Here is a 13,132-nt window from a genome sequence, read left to right as displayed (position 1 = left end):
ACTCGGAATCTGCCCGAGCGGGCGGGTCCAACGGCAGGGCCGCCGCCCACATTCCAGGGCCCCCGAGCAGCGGCGGGGGCCGCCGGGCGTGAGAATCCGGAACAGCCGCGCACTCTGGCTCCCATTGGCCGGCCCCGGGGCTCTGAATTTGCATATGCAATGTCGGGGCGGGGCCGTGCGGCCAGACCGCGCCTCCCACCACGGACTGAAGGACGCAGCGGCGCGAGGGTGCGGCCGGAGCTCCAGTGGCGCAATCGGTTAGCGCGCGGTACTTATACGACAGTGCAGGCGGAGCGATGCCGAGGTTGTGAGTTCGATCCTCACCTGGAGCACTCTTTTCTTCCCTTTTGAAAAAGCCCGCGTGTACCGTGCGTCCTCGTCGGCTTGGGAAGTCCTCACGCTTTAGAAGCCAACCAAGCCGTTCGCTTGGGATGGGACCTCACCGTGCAACTCTGGCCAGGCCTGGTATTCGCTCCGCAGACCAGCCTGGCCTCGAACTCACCGAGATCCGCCCGCCTCTGCCTCCCCAGTGCTGGGAGTAAAGGCTCAGGACGTACAGCGTTTTTTGAATAATTATTTCCTTGTGAATTTTTTTTTTTGCAATGCTCCCCTGAGCAGCCCCGGAGGTGCAGTTTTCATTCTGGTCGCCAGGGGGCGGTGTCGCCCCTCATTCGGTGGTGCGGGCATGGAATGGAATCTTAAATCTCAGATCCTAGCGATGGATGATTAGAACAGGCTCTGCCTCTTGCTTGTATATTTCTTTTTCAGGTTTCTCAGCCGATTTGTTCTTCTTAACACAAACGGAACACTCATTAGGCACCGTTCTTCCTGTCCCTGAGGACTTGACTTTCCACCAAAGAGATTGCTACCAATCTATTGAATTAAGTACATAATTCATTCTGACCTTCACCATGTTGCTCAAACTCCTGCCTCCATCACCATCTGGGAGTGTAAGAATATTTCTAGATTAGGGAGTGGTAAATATGGAGCGAGTAGAGTAGGATGGCACGTGGAATGTCGTAGTCGGGGGTCGTTTTTTTGATGTTTGTTTGAGACAGGGTTTCTTTGTGGCGTACTGGTTGTCCTGGAACTCGAACTAAGCCACCAAGGCCCGGGCGCCTAGTTTTTGTTTTGTTTGTGGGAGTTTTGTCTGCATGTTTGGAGACTGGAGGGAGTGTTAGATCCCCTGAACTTGAGTTTCGGAGGGTTGTGAGCCTTGTGGTGCAGATAATCAAATCCTCTGCTGGAGCAGTCAGTGTTAACTGCTCATCCATCTCTCCAGCCCCAGGGAAGATCTCCTTCAAAGCAGATACCTGGAGGAGGGAGCGAGCCATGGGAACCCCGGGGAGATAGATGTTCCAGCTAACACCCTAGGGCTGAAGACGGGTGGGTGTGTTAGTGGAGCAGGTGGGAAGAGCCAGCAGCTAGGGGTGTGTGTGTGTGTGTGTGTGTGTGTGTGTGGGTGTGTGTGTGTGCACACGCACATGGGCGTGCGTGCCCGCACGTATGTTTGCACGCCTCGTGGGGAGCAGGAACCCAGGCTGTTGGGCTGAGGTGAGGATTTAGGGCTTTTACTCTGTGATCTGACTCTGGCGTTCTAACAAGTTCCCTGGTCTCCTAAGGGAAAGCAACTGAGGGTGGGGGTGGGGGGTTGATCAGAGCGAGCGGGTACTTTTAGATCTGGGTGGGAGCAAGGTGGCGTTCGATGACAGGCTCTGGGACTTGCAGAGTGGCAGACTTAGGGGTGTGTCCAAGACAGATCTAACAAATGGGCCCGTGTCATTCTTTTTCAAAATATTTGCTTTTGCCGGGCGTTGGTGGCGCGCAGTTTTAATCCCAGCTCTCCGGAGGCAGACACAGGCGGATCTCGGTGAGTTCGAGGCCAGCCTGGTCTACAGACTGAGTTCTGGGACAGCCCCCAAAGCTCCCCCGACCCCCAAACAAAAAATCGCTCTTGCTGGGCGGTGAGAGCCCGTGCCTTTAATCCCAGCACTCAGGAGGCAGAAGCAGGGGCATCTCCGTGGAGTTCAAGGCTACACAGAGAAACCTGGTCTCAAAAGAAATTGTTTTTATTCTGTGCACGTGGGTCCTTTCCCTGCAGATAACTCTGCACTGCAAGCATGCCCCAGGGCCCAAGGAAACTAGCAGAAGGTTCTGGGTCCTCTGGAACCGGCGTTCCGAGCCACCATTGGGTCTTTTACAAGAGTTCTCTTAACCTCTGAACCATGTCTTCAGGATATAGTCACAGTCTTAGAGCAGGACTTCTCCAGCCACGGGGCAGGCACTCTTGCGTGTGCTTGGGGAGTGGGGAGGCCAGCGCCAGGGATGGCAGCTGTGTGCATCTTCCTTGCAGTGTCTCTCAAATTCCCGGCCCTGCTCGCAGTCTTCTTCCCCACACCTTCCCGAAGCCTCTCTCTGGGTCTTGGGAGTTTGTTTCCTGCTCCCAACCCTGTTCCACAAACCAGGGCCTGAGACTTCTGGGAATCAGGGAGGCGGTTTCCTGGAAGAGGAGACCAAAGGTCAGCAGAAAGGAGCGGAAGACGGGCAGGACCTGGGAAGAGGAGAAGAGCGGGGGTCAGGGTACTTTTAGGGGGGGAAGGCCAAAGGGACGGAGAGAGGAGCCACTGGGAATCGCAGGGGCTGAGGACGGAGGGGAAGCAGGGAGGGGCCGTAGCCGTCGGTGGGAGGGGTTGGGGAGGAGGAGAAGAAAGCAAAGTGGAGGGATGGGGGGGGGTGGAGGAGCAAGGGGAGGGCGGAGCGCGGGCCCTGACGCGGGCGGCTTCCGGGCGCGGCTCGCCCAGCCGGGGCTGGGCTGGCGGCCGCCGCGGTCTCTTGCCTTGTATGGTCGGAGGACGCGGCTGCCCTCCCCGTGCGCCCAACGAGCCGAAGCCGACGACGCTCCGGAAATGCCCGACCGCGATCGGGCCCAACCAAGGTTCTGGGGGCTGCACAAGCCAGAAGGCGGAGACTCTGGCTTTTTTTGCACTCCCAAGTCGTGAGGTCCTGGAACCCGGGATTCCTAATAGACTCTAAACACCCTTCTTTAAAATCACCCCTACCCCAAACCCAGAGGGCGCGCCTATAACCCGAAACATGCATGCGGTTGAGGCAGGAGGATTACCAAGAGTTACACACCGCTCCGGTTTCCCCTTCCTTCTCGTTCCCACCCCCCTAAAAAAAGAAAAAGAGGGCCCAGCAAGTACAGGTGCTTGCTGCCGAGCCGGAAGATCAGGTCTGTGGCCGGCATCCCCCTTGGTGGAAGAGTCCAGATCCCTGCGGTTGTCTTGTGAGCCCGGCTAGCCCGCGCCGCGCTCGCACAACTCGCACAAGGGCTACGCGCTGGCTACCCCACCACGTCACAGGCTGAGCTCAGCACGAGGTGACTTAGTTTCAGAACCTAAACAAGTCTTCTGTCGGGGATTTGAATTGCACCCCTGCTCTCTACGCCGGGCGCAGGGTCCCCCTAAGACCGGCTTCGGGGTGACCCCCTGCCCCTGGCCGCCCCGGCTCGCGTTCCGGCACATTCCGTCCTCCCCGCCCCGCCCCTCCCCTCCCTCCACCCTTGGCCTCATGGGGACGGAAACATCCCGTCCCTGCCCGAGCTGGGTCAAGAGCCGGAGGGACAGGCCTGGAGCGCCCCCAACGCCAGAACTAGCTCTCCTGGTTTCTGCTGGGTGACCTCACCTCACCACGCCCCCTCAGGTGAACCAACCGGAGGGGAGCGTCACTTCCTGCCAGGTAAGCGCCCAGAGGCTGCCCGGCGAGGCTGGAGGTCAGTTTGCCCACCATCCCACAGCTGTGGCCCGTGAAAATAAAGCAATTCCATCTCAGTTCGCACTTGGGATTTTATTTAAAAATTCCATAAAACCACAAAAATAGACCTGTAAGGTAGCAATATATTACTTAATATATTATAGTATACTTAATACAGTATCCATTTTAATATTACAAAAAGAAAACACGAAGTAGACGACCCAATATATATAAATACTATAAAATCTTATTACAATAAATAAAAGTCGTCATAAATAAAGGGCCCACTGGTTGGAGAAGGGATTTGGCAATGGCTTTGGCTATTTGCTTTCGGAGGGAAATTTGAGCACCAGGATTCTCCGTCAGGGGAGGCTTCAACCACCAGACACTGAAACTCCGGGTCTAGTAAAAACTGGGATGGGGTTGTGGGAGCCAGCTCTTCACAGCACTTAAGATTCCAGGAGACCAGAGTTGGGGAGGGGGCTGGTGCATGCCTATATAACACCAAAACTTAGGAATCTAAGGAAGGATTATCTCAAGTTCAAAGACAGCCTGGGCTCTATACTAAGCCCTATCTCAGAAGCAACCCAAAAGAGTTGGGCCTGGAAGACCAACTGTCAACTGTCCCCCACAAAAATGCTACATTTTAGGTACCTCATGAACCAATACACCCAAACACTGAATTTGCAAACTAGGGACCTGCCCCAGCACAGCACCAGGGGAGTGGGTTAATGCATTTTGGAATGTCAGGGAGGCACTTAGGGATTTAGGAGTCCCCCCCTAGGTCCCCACAACAATAAGCAACCCTCTTGAGATCTAGCTGACCCACACTAGTTAGGCATTTGTCACTCAGAAACAGAGATGCGATTGAAGATGGGGAGACGCCTTGGGGGTGCAGTGGGTGGGGGAGGCCCAAACACCCCAGCTTCAAAGACGGGTGAGTCTGACCCACCCAGGCTGCTGCCGCTGCTGGCATAGTCATCTGGATCGGATCCCAGGGAGTGTGCAGATGGGCTCCGAGCCAGGCCACCCAAGGGCCCCCAGATGGTGTTAGGGGTTGACCTTCGGCAGGAGGGGCAGCAGGCTGGAACGGGGTCTCTTCGAGTCACAGGGGTCCCAGGGGCAGCAGAGAAGGCAGAAGGGGAAAGTGGAAGGTCCCCGGGTGGTGGTGGGGAGCTAGAGGGTGAAAAGGAACATGAGGACAGGGAAGGGCCAGGAAAGCCTGGTGGCGGCGGCGAGGTTCTGCGGCCAGAGGGCAAGCCCGAGAAGCTGATGCTTTGTCGAAGCACATGGGGCTGGCCCGGGGCAGCCAGGTCTTCGTTGGGGTTGTGGATGAAGTGGCATCGAGAGCCATAGGGACAGCGGCCCTGGAGGTAGAACTTGTGGCAGAGTTCCGTTTTGTACTTGGGGTGTCGATTGGCCTGGCGCAATTCACCCAGGCCGTGGGCAAACTGGCACTTGGCCCCGTATCGACAACGCCCGCTCTCCGAGTAGGTCCGACAGAGCTCGGTCTTGTACCGGGAGGCGGTGGTGGTGGTGGTGGTGGGAGTCGCAGTAGGCGAAGTCGGTGAGGGTGACAGTTCAGGGCCCGGGCGGGGAGCCAAGGGTGCAAAACCCGGGGGTGGGGGCACCCAACCGCAGCTTCGGCCCTCCACCAGGCTGGTGGAGCGGCCGGTCAGGCGGGAAGTGACCCCGGCTGGGATGGAGTCAGACGAGTTTATGCTCCAAAAGACCGAGGGGTCGGTCCCTCCGTGGTCGGATGACAGGTCTGGGCCCAACGACAGGAGGCTCTGAGAGGAACAGGGTTCGGTTAGGCCACCAGAAAAGGTGAGGTGACGACGCCCCGCCCGCCCCGGTTTGTAAATAACTTCACAAGCTTGCCATTCCGGTTTGTGGGTTCTGGGTGCTGAGCCCCACCCGGATCACACCAAGTCCGGGGGAGAACCTGATGGTGGGGGATCTGAGGGTTTCCACGCCTCCGAAGCTGAGCCAGGAGGACCCAGGAAGCCCGGTGTCCCCGACTGAGCCAGACACGGCACCCCCAAATCAGAGGACACAACTGCGCCCCAACTTCGGGCCTCTAGACCTCCCCGGATATGACCGCCCATGGGCGCTCCAGTTTCACAAACTTGGAGGAGGGACCGGTCAAAGCCGACCCAGACCAGATCTCTCTCTCTCTCTCTCTCTCTCTCTCCAACTCCCCCCAGCCCTACCCTACACTAGCTGGGGCGACAAACGGCGCGCGAGGCGGGCGAGGGGACCGGGCAGGTGCGGGGCCACTTCCGCCCCGCGCCAGTGACACCAGCGCGCCAGCTCTCGGTCCCCGGGGCCGGCAGGCGCCGGGCTCCGGGCTCGTGGGCGCCCCTGGCTCACCACCCGGAGCCGAGCCGGGCAGGTCAGGGTAGGGCAGGGCAGGGCAGGGCTGGGGCTCCGGAGGACTCGGGAGTGCCGTGCGGGCAGCACTCACCTCGTAGATGGCAGAGAGGTCCATGGTGGCGCGAACGGCCGTGGAGAGGAGGAGACCGTGGCTCGGGCCGCACAAGTCTGGCTGTGGCCGGCGGCGCGAGCTTTCCTTCTTTATAAGAGCTTGCGGCCTGGGGGGCGTGGCGGGGGCGTGGCCAAGGGCGCTTCCCGGACGCGCCCCCGCGGGGTCAGCCCAGCCCACCGGGGGACTCGGCCCCTTCCGCCCCTCGGCTGGCTCGTTACTTTGCTTGAATGTGCCCCAACTCGGCTCGCGGGCAGCCCCGGCCCGTCTCGGGGCGGTGTAGCCGGGGCTTTGTCACCCTGATGGTTAGCGGGGCGTCGGAGTAGTTTTGGAAGGTTGGCGACGATCGGGAAGGGAGCTGGGGTAGGAGGAGTGGGGGCAGGGCCCCGGGGACAATTGACAAGGGCAGGGACCCGGGAGGGCGTGGGCGTGTGAGACACACCGGGGCGGGGCGGGGAGAGACATCTGCAAGAGACGGAGATGGCCAGAGGCCGGGAGGAAAACAGAGACAGACGTACGCAAGTTAGGACAGCCACTCGGGGAGGCTGAGGCAGGAGGCTGCAAAAATTACTATAGAGGGAGTTCTAGGGCCCCCTGGGTAACATGGTGGGACCTTTGTCTTAAGAAGTAAAACGGGGGCCCCCGGCGTTGGTGGCGCACGCCTTTAGTCCCAGCACTCGGGAGGCAGAGGCAGGTGGATCTCTGTAAGTTCGAGGCCAGCCTGGTCTGCAGAGCGAGTGCCAGGATAGGCTCCAAAGCTACAGAGAAACCCTGTCTCGAAAAACTTAAAAAAAAAGGGGGTTAGCCAGAGGATAGTGTGGCTCGCCTTTAATCCCAGCACTTAGGTGGCAGGGGCAGGCGCATCTCTGAGTTCCAGGCCAGCCTGGTCTACAAAGCGAGTTCCAGTTCATCCAAGACTACGCAGAGGAACCCTGCCTCGAAAAAACAAACTAAAAATAAAAAAGGGCCAGGCGGTGGTTGGCACAGTGGCCATTAAAACCAGTTTGATCCCAGCACTCTGAGACAGAGGCAGGCGGATCTGTTGAGTTCGAGGCCAGCCTGGTCTCCAGAGTGAATTCCAGAACAGCCATGGCTACACAGAAAACCAAGTTTAAAAACAACGCCTGCGCTGCCGGGGGTGTTAGCGCACGCCTTTAATCGCAGCACTTGGGAGGCAGAGGCAGGCGGATCTCTGAGTTCAAGGCCAGCCTGGTCTACAAGAGCAAGTTCCAGGACAGGCTCCAAAGCTACACAGAGAAAACTCTGTCTCAAAAAACAAACAACCTAAAGTCCCACAAACCAGCCAGTAGCATATGGCTGTCATCACGGCATTTCAGAGGTGGGGGGAGATGAAATCAGGCGTTCAGTGCCAGTCTCAGTATTGATCGAGTTCCAGGTCCGATTTCTAAAAAGAGAAACCACTAAGGTGGGGGAGGGGGGGATAAAGAAGGCTCGGTGCTACAGTGGCTACTTGGCTCCAATCCCTACTACAGAAAAAATAAAATCGATGACATATGGATGTAGGAAATGGGTTACAGAAAGGTAAAAAGCATGGGTGAAGTGAAAACTGAAACCTCCGGGCACAGAACCCGTTGTAGGACACAAGAGTCTGCTATCGACAAGCCCAGGAAGAATACTCGGAGTGCTCCCCTCCCCCCAACGCTGGACAGCCCCCCCCCCCCGCTGCGCTTTAAAAGAAGAGGTTTCGATTCCGAAAACTCAAGGCTGGGGCATACATAGCTTGAGCCTTTTATTAGGGAGGAAGCTTGCTTGCCTCTATTGAAGAACAAAAAAAGGGCCACCTTCAACGTTGAATGGGTCTCTTGTAATGTAAGCAGCCTTAACTAAGGTTTAAAATCCTCTAGACGATCGTTCTGCACCCGATCTGCTGTTAGGTTTGTGTCTTTGCAGCAGAGCCCCCTGGCTGGCCTGGAACTCGCGATCCTCCCGTCCCCACCACCCAAGTAGTGTCAGGATTACATTACAGGCATGCCCCGCGGCCACACCCAGGTAAAGGAACGAACAAACAAACAAACAAACAAACAAACAAACAAACAAAAAGTTTCTTCCGGGTGAAAAGGTGTGTTTGTGTCCGGGGTTATCGTTGCTGGGGGTGTGACTGCAATGCTGGGAAGTTCTTGCTCGGCTCCGCGTTGCGCACTTGTATTGAGGAGGGGGGATTCTGCCAGGCTTCTGGCTGGTTTGTCTCATCCGAGCCCGGGGGACCCGGGTGGGGAGGGGAGTGGAGTGGAGGGTGGGTGGGGAGAGGGGAATCCCTGGTGCAGCGCTTTCTGGAGCCAAGGGGCCTTCCTGGGCTGATCCCGTGAGCTGGGCGGGCCGCTGACTTCTGTGGCACGGTTGCGGCCTCCCGCTCGCCCGTGACTCACTCGCTCGCTCGCTCGCTGGCTCGCTCAGGGCGGGGGAGGGGGGCTTCCTGGAAGCCGTGACGAGGACGCTCGGCCCGGACGCTTGGGTTCCTCTCTTGTAACCAGGGCTCCGGTCTGTTGTAAACAGTCTCGAGGACAACGGGAAAAGAAGGGAAGGAGGGGACCAAAAAAAAAAAAAAAAAAAAAAAAACAACCAAGTTGCCTCCCGCCCAGTTTACAAATCCCTGAGCCAGCTGATTTTAGGACCAAACGCAAAAAAAAACAAAAGAAAACAAAACAACAAAAAACGGGGTTTGGGGTGGGGCACGCTGGGGGTTTTTCGGAGGCCGGCTGGGTCTGGATCATGGAGAAGTCATTCCAGTTTCGATTCCCTGGAGACGGGGAGCTTTTGCCATCCCTGACTCAGCCGGGACCCCTCCTCTGTGCTGAGTCACTGGGACTGAAGCCTGGCCCCTGGGTCTCTGCAGAGGGCGCTGGGGCGGGGGGCGGGGTGTTAGCGTGAGGACCCCGTGAAAACCGTGACTTTAAGCTGTGGGACTCACAGAGGGAGACGTCTCTGTCCTGGATCAGAGGCTCAGTTCCTTCCTGCCCCCATCACACACACACCACACACACACCACACTCTCACACCACACTTACACTCACACATCACACAGATACACACACCACACACACATACTCTCACACCACACACACATACTCTCACACCACACTTACACTCACACATCACACCACACACACACACACTCACACCACACTTATACTCACACACATCACACAGATACACACACACACATACACACTCTCCCACACACTACACTTACACTCAACAGAGATACACTCACACACATAGACACCACACTTACACTCACACATAGACACACACACCACACACATCAGACACACTCACACACACACATCAGACACACATACTCACACACCACACTTACACTCACACACATCACACAAACACACATACACTCTCCCACACACCACACACACATACTCACACACCACACACTCAACAGAGATAGTCACACACAGACACACCACTTACACTCACACATAGACACACCACACACACAGACATACAGTCACACGCACACACACATACACACACCACACTTACACTGACACACACACATCACAGACACACACCACACTTACAGTCACACACACACACACATCACAGACACACACACATACACACACCACACTTACACTCTCACACACCACACTCACAGACACAGTCACACACACACATACACACACCACATTTACACTCACACAGTCGCAGACAGACACACACACACACACCACACACACATCACAGACACACACACACCACACTCACACAGACACACAGTCACACACACACATACACACACCACACTTACAGTCACACACACACACACACCACACTTACAGTCACACACACACACACAGACACACACACACACACACACACACACACACACGGGACACCCCCCCCCCCCGCCCCTCGGGGCTCCCTCAGCGGGACGCACAGCACACATGGCCCTCAGTGCAGCCTGGCCTCCCTGAGAGCTGAGCGCTGGGTCCAGGGCCCGCCACCGTCACGTCACGTCACGTCACGTCACGTCACGTCACGCTGCGGGATGCGGGCCCAGCCCCGTCCTAGGCACTCGGAGGTCCCGTGCAGCCCCCGCTGCTCCCGCTGGGTGCCGGGATCCCAGCAGGAAGTCCATGGCCTGACTCCTCCCTGCTCCCTACGTAGCCTGCTGGGAAACCCCGCGGCCCTGGCGGTGGCCGGGAATCCCCTCTGGAATGACGGCGGGGCAGGGGGTGGCCGAGCTCCTCGGCGCGCTCGCCCGCGTCCTGGGCGCGCAGGGTGGGGGCTGGGGGAGCGAAAGGGGGCGGAAACCAGAGAGGCTAAAAATATAGCGAGCACTTCCGGGCGAGCGGGGGGGGGGGGGTGGTGGCGGGGAGGGCGACGACGACACGCAGGGCTGAGTTTCCAGAAAAACAAGCGGGGACGGGAAACCTGGGGGTGTGAGAGCCGAGCGGGTGAGCGGGTGGGCGGGCTCGGGCCGGGTCCGCGCGGCACGAGTGTGCCTGTCGTGATTGCCCGCCGCCCGCCCGCCCGCGTGCCACCCAGGCGGGGCGCTGCAGGGGAGCAGCCCGTGTGCCAGCCTCCAGTGGCAGGGAGGCTTGCAGCACGCGTGCTGTGGGGAGTCTCTAACTTCCCAGGCATGCAACTGCGGGCTGAGCTGCGGGGTGGGGGGGTGGGGGGGTGGGGTGGGGCGGGGGCGAGCCTGTGACCCGTGCTCCTCCAGGTCCCCCGTAAATCAATGGGAAGCCGCTTGTCTGGGCCGCGTGTGCCGCCAGTGGCCCCTGGAGGATTGTCGACTGCAGTAGTAACGCCTGCAGCTGCCTTTGGGGTGCTTCAGGGGCGCTGTCACCGTCGCCCCACCCCCACCCCCACCCACCTGGGCGCAACTGAAGGGCTGTGGGATCGGGGGGGGGGGGACTGAAGCGCGTCGTTCCTCGCAGGTGCCCGGGCGATGGCATTGGGCACATGGAACCCTGAAGTAGGATGTGGGCTTTCTGTGGCTCACTCGGCAGGCACGGTTTGTGCCACTATGCGTATGAGTAGGGTTTGTGGGGCTGTGTCCTCGTTTGTGGCTGTCCCTGACAGTGTGGCAGACCTGAGTCTGGACATAGTTCCCGTGGGCCAGTCACAAGGCGGTGGAACCAGTGAACTTTGGCGCCTGACGTAGCAGCAGGCGCGTGACGGGGGTGGGGGTGGGGGTGGGGGGAGTCGCTGCTGAGGTGCTGGTTGTGTTTTGCTCCTGTGCCTGCTGCCTCTGTGGGCGGGACAGACCTGCACACACCGCACCTAGGTGCTGAGTGTCTGAGCCAGTCTTATCTGTCCCCAGCGAATGAGGCAGCTCCGCCACAGAGCTGAGTCAGCCTGTGATGGGCAAAGTCTTGATGGGGTGCGAAGATAGCGGGTTAAGTGGTGGTTACAGGGTTCGGCAGTCACGTGGCTAGAGGGTTGCTTTAGTACTTGCTCATGGAGCAGGGTCCGTGTGTGTGTGTGTGTGTGTGTGTGGGGGGGGGGTGTGGTGTGGGAGGATGGCCAGTGTGCTAATCCCTGCTGGGGTGGAGCATGTGCCCATGCTCGGCCTGAAGACATCAGGAGCAAGCTGGCCTCAAACTTGCAGCAAGCCTCCTACTTCTGCCTCTCAAGCGCTGAGATTACAAGCATGAGCCGCTTTGGCTGGCTCTGTGGTTTTCATCTCATTCACGACCCCTCCCTGGTGTGGGCTTTTGCACAGACCTGCACAACTTCCCTCTGTGCCCATAAGGCCGGGAAAAGGCCCTCACGACCCGTCCAGGCTTCCTCCCCTGTGCTCTCTGCTTGTTTTGTTTTTCTGAGACAGGGTTTCTCAGTGTAGCTTTGGAGCCTGTCCTGGCACTCGCTCTGGCCTCGATCTCACAGAGATCCGCCTGCCTCTGCCTCCAGAGCGCTGGGATTAAAGGCGTCAGCCCGGCCCCCTGTGCTCTCTGAACCTAGCCCAAACCTCTTCACTCTTAAGAGCGCATCCTGGTCAGAGGTTGCCCAGTGCTCTGCAGTTCCCTACACTTTTGCTGGGGGTATCCCTAAGGTCTAATTCCTGGTCCTTTAAGCCTGCCTAGGAAGGGTTTCCTTAACAGATCGGTTTGTTTCTGCTCAGGCTGGTCTCAAACCATTCTCCTGCCTCAGGCTCTCAAATGCTAGTATGAATGAGGCCACTAACCCCCTTGTTTTTAAACAAGTGTGTGTGAAGGTCAGAAGAAACTTGTGTGAGTCAGTTCCCTCCTTCCAATATACAAGTCCCAGGGATTGAATTTAGGTCACCTGGCTTGCTAGCAAGTGTGGTTACCCACTGAACTACCTCAATGGTCCAGACACTCATCTCTCTTCTCTCTGGAGACAGGATCTCACTGTGCAGCCCTGTCTGGACTCAAAACTTGTATTGGTTCACCTGCATGCTGGAATTACAGCCTTATGTACTGTGTTGCATTTTGTTAGTCTCTATAGAAACCTTTGCTCACATTGCACAGGGCCCTACAGGAGCCATGTTTTTTGAATGGATACATAGCTCGTTGCCTGTCTTCTATGGTGTGGGGTTGCGGAACATAGACCAGTCACCCCATGGTCTGCTGTTGCTCAGAGCGTGGTTTTAGCAGTTGGGCTTTGTATCTGAGGGCTAGATGGCACACCTACCTACATGTGACATGCTGACGTCACCCTGTAGGGCCAGCTGTACCTGTCTTCTTGTAGCACACACTGCCATATCCTAGCAACTATATGATGAGAGCCCCTGGTTGGAAATGGATGTGTTGTCTCTCGGACAGGGTTAGTGTTTTCAGTTGTATCCAAGATCACTACATCCCTGAACCATTTCTAGAAACAAAGAATGGTCAAGGAGATGTGTGTTGGGTGTCCAAATGATAAAAAAACAGGTGATCAGTTTGATGT

At 57.6% G+C, this 13,132-nt stretch overlaps 2 protein-coding genes and 1 non-coding gene across 3 annotated transcripts; 1 reads left to right on the top strand and 2 right to left on the bottom strand.

The window, feature by feature from the left end:
• Positions 1-239: 239 nt before the first annotated feature.
• On the top strand, positions 240-332 carry Trnai-uau. The gene is given in 2 exon segments: positions 240-277; positions 297-332. It is a non-coding gene; the product is annotated as a tRNA-Ile (tRNA).
• Positions 333-3,827: 3,495 nt separating this feature from the next.
• Positions 3,828-6,375, bottom strand: Zfp36 (ZFP36 ring finger protein). The gene is made up of 2 exons (XM_027430500.2): positions 6,221-6,375; positions 3,828-5,543 (listed from the first exon to the last, which is right to left on the bottom strand). The coding sequence occupies exons 1-2, from the start codon at positions 6,242-6,244 to the stop codon at positions 4,599-4,601; spliced, it is 969 nt and encodes a 322-aa protein (XP_027286301.1). The 5' UTR covers positions 6,245-6,375; the 3' UTR covers positions 3,828-4,598.
• On the bottom strand, positions 6,331-11,175 carry LOC113837220 (putative uncharacterized protein FLJ46214). Its single transcript, XM_027430607.1, has 4 exons — positions 11,094-11,175; positions 10,378-10,502; positions 10,245-10,321; positions 6,331-6,703 (listed from the first exon to the last, which is right to left on the bottom strand). Exons 1-4 carry the CDS (start codon positions 11,173-11,175, stop codon positions 6,331-6,333), a joined length of 657 nt encoding a protein of 218 aa, XP_027286408.1.
• Between the last annotated feature and the right edge of the window lie 1,957 nt (positions 11,176-13,132).

This window comes from Cricetulus griseus, chromosome 9 (genome assembly GCF_003668045.3).
Source record: "Cricetulus griseus strain 17A/GY chromosome 9, alternate assembly CriGri-PICRH-1.0, whole genome shotgun sequence".
NCBI lineage: Eukaryota > Metazoa > Chordata > Mammalia > Rodentia > Cricetidae > Cricetulus > Cricetulus griseus.
The sequence above is the reverse complement of the archived record's forward strand: the minus strand, read 5'-3'. Positions and strand labels throughout refer to the sequence as shown.

What these genes read in the sequence shown, in the direction of transcription:
- Zfp36 (XM_027430500.2), bottom strand. Translation starts at nt 6,244, where the DNA reads ATGGACCTCTCTGCCATCTACGAG. An exon ending in ACCTCTCTGCCATCTACGAG is followed by an intron (nt 5,544 to 6,220) that starts GTGAGTGCTGCC and finishes TGTTCCTCTCAG; the next exon opens with AGCCTCCTGTCGTTGGGCCC.
- LOC113837220 (XM_027430607.1), bottom strand. Translation starts at nt 11,175, where the DNA reads ATGCCATCGCCCGGGCACCTGCGAGGAACGACGCGCTTCAGTCCCCCC. An exon ending in GGGGTTTCCCAGCAGGCTAC is followed by an intron (nt 10,322 to 10,377) that starts GTAGGGAGCAGG and finishes CCCGGCACCCAG; the next exon opens with CGGGAGCAGCGGGGGCTGCA. An exon ending in ATCCCGCAGCGTGACGTGAC is followed by an intron (nt 6,704 to 10,244) that starts GTGACGTGACGT and finishes CGTCTCTTGCAG; the next exon opens with ATGTCTCTCCCCGCCCCGCC.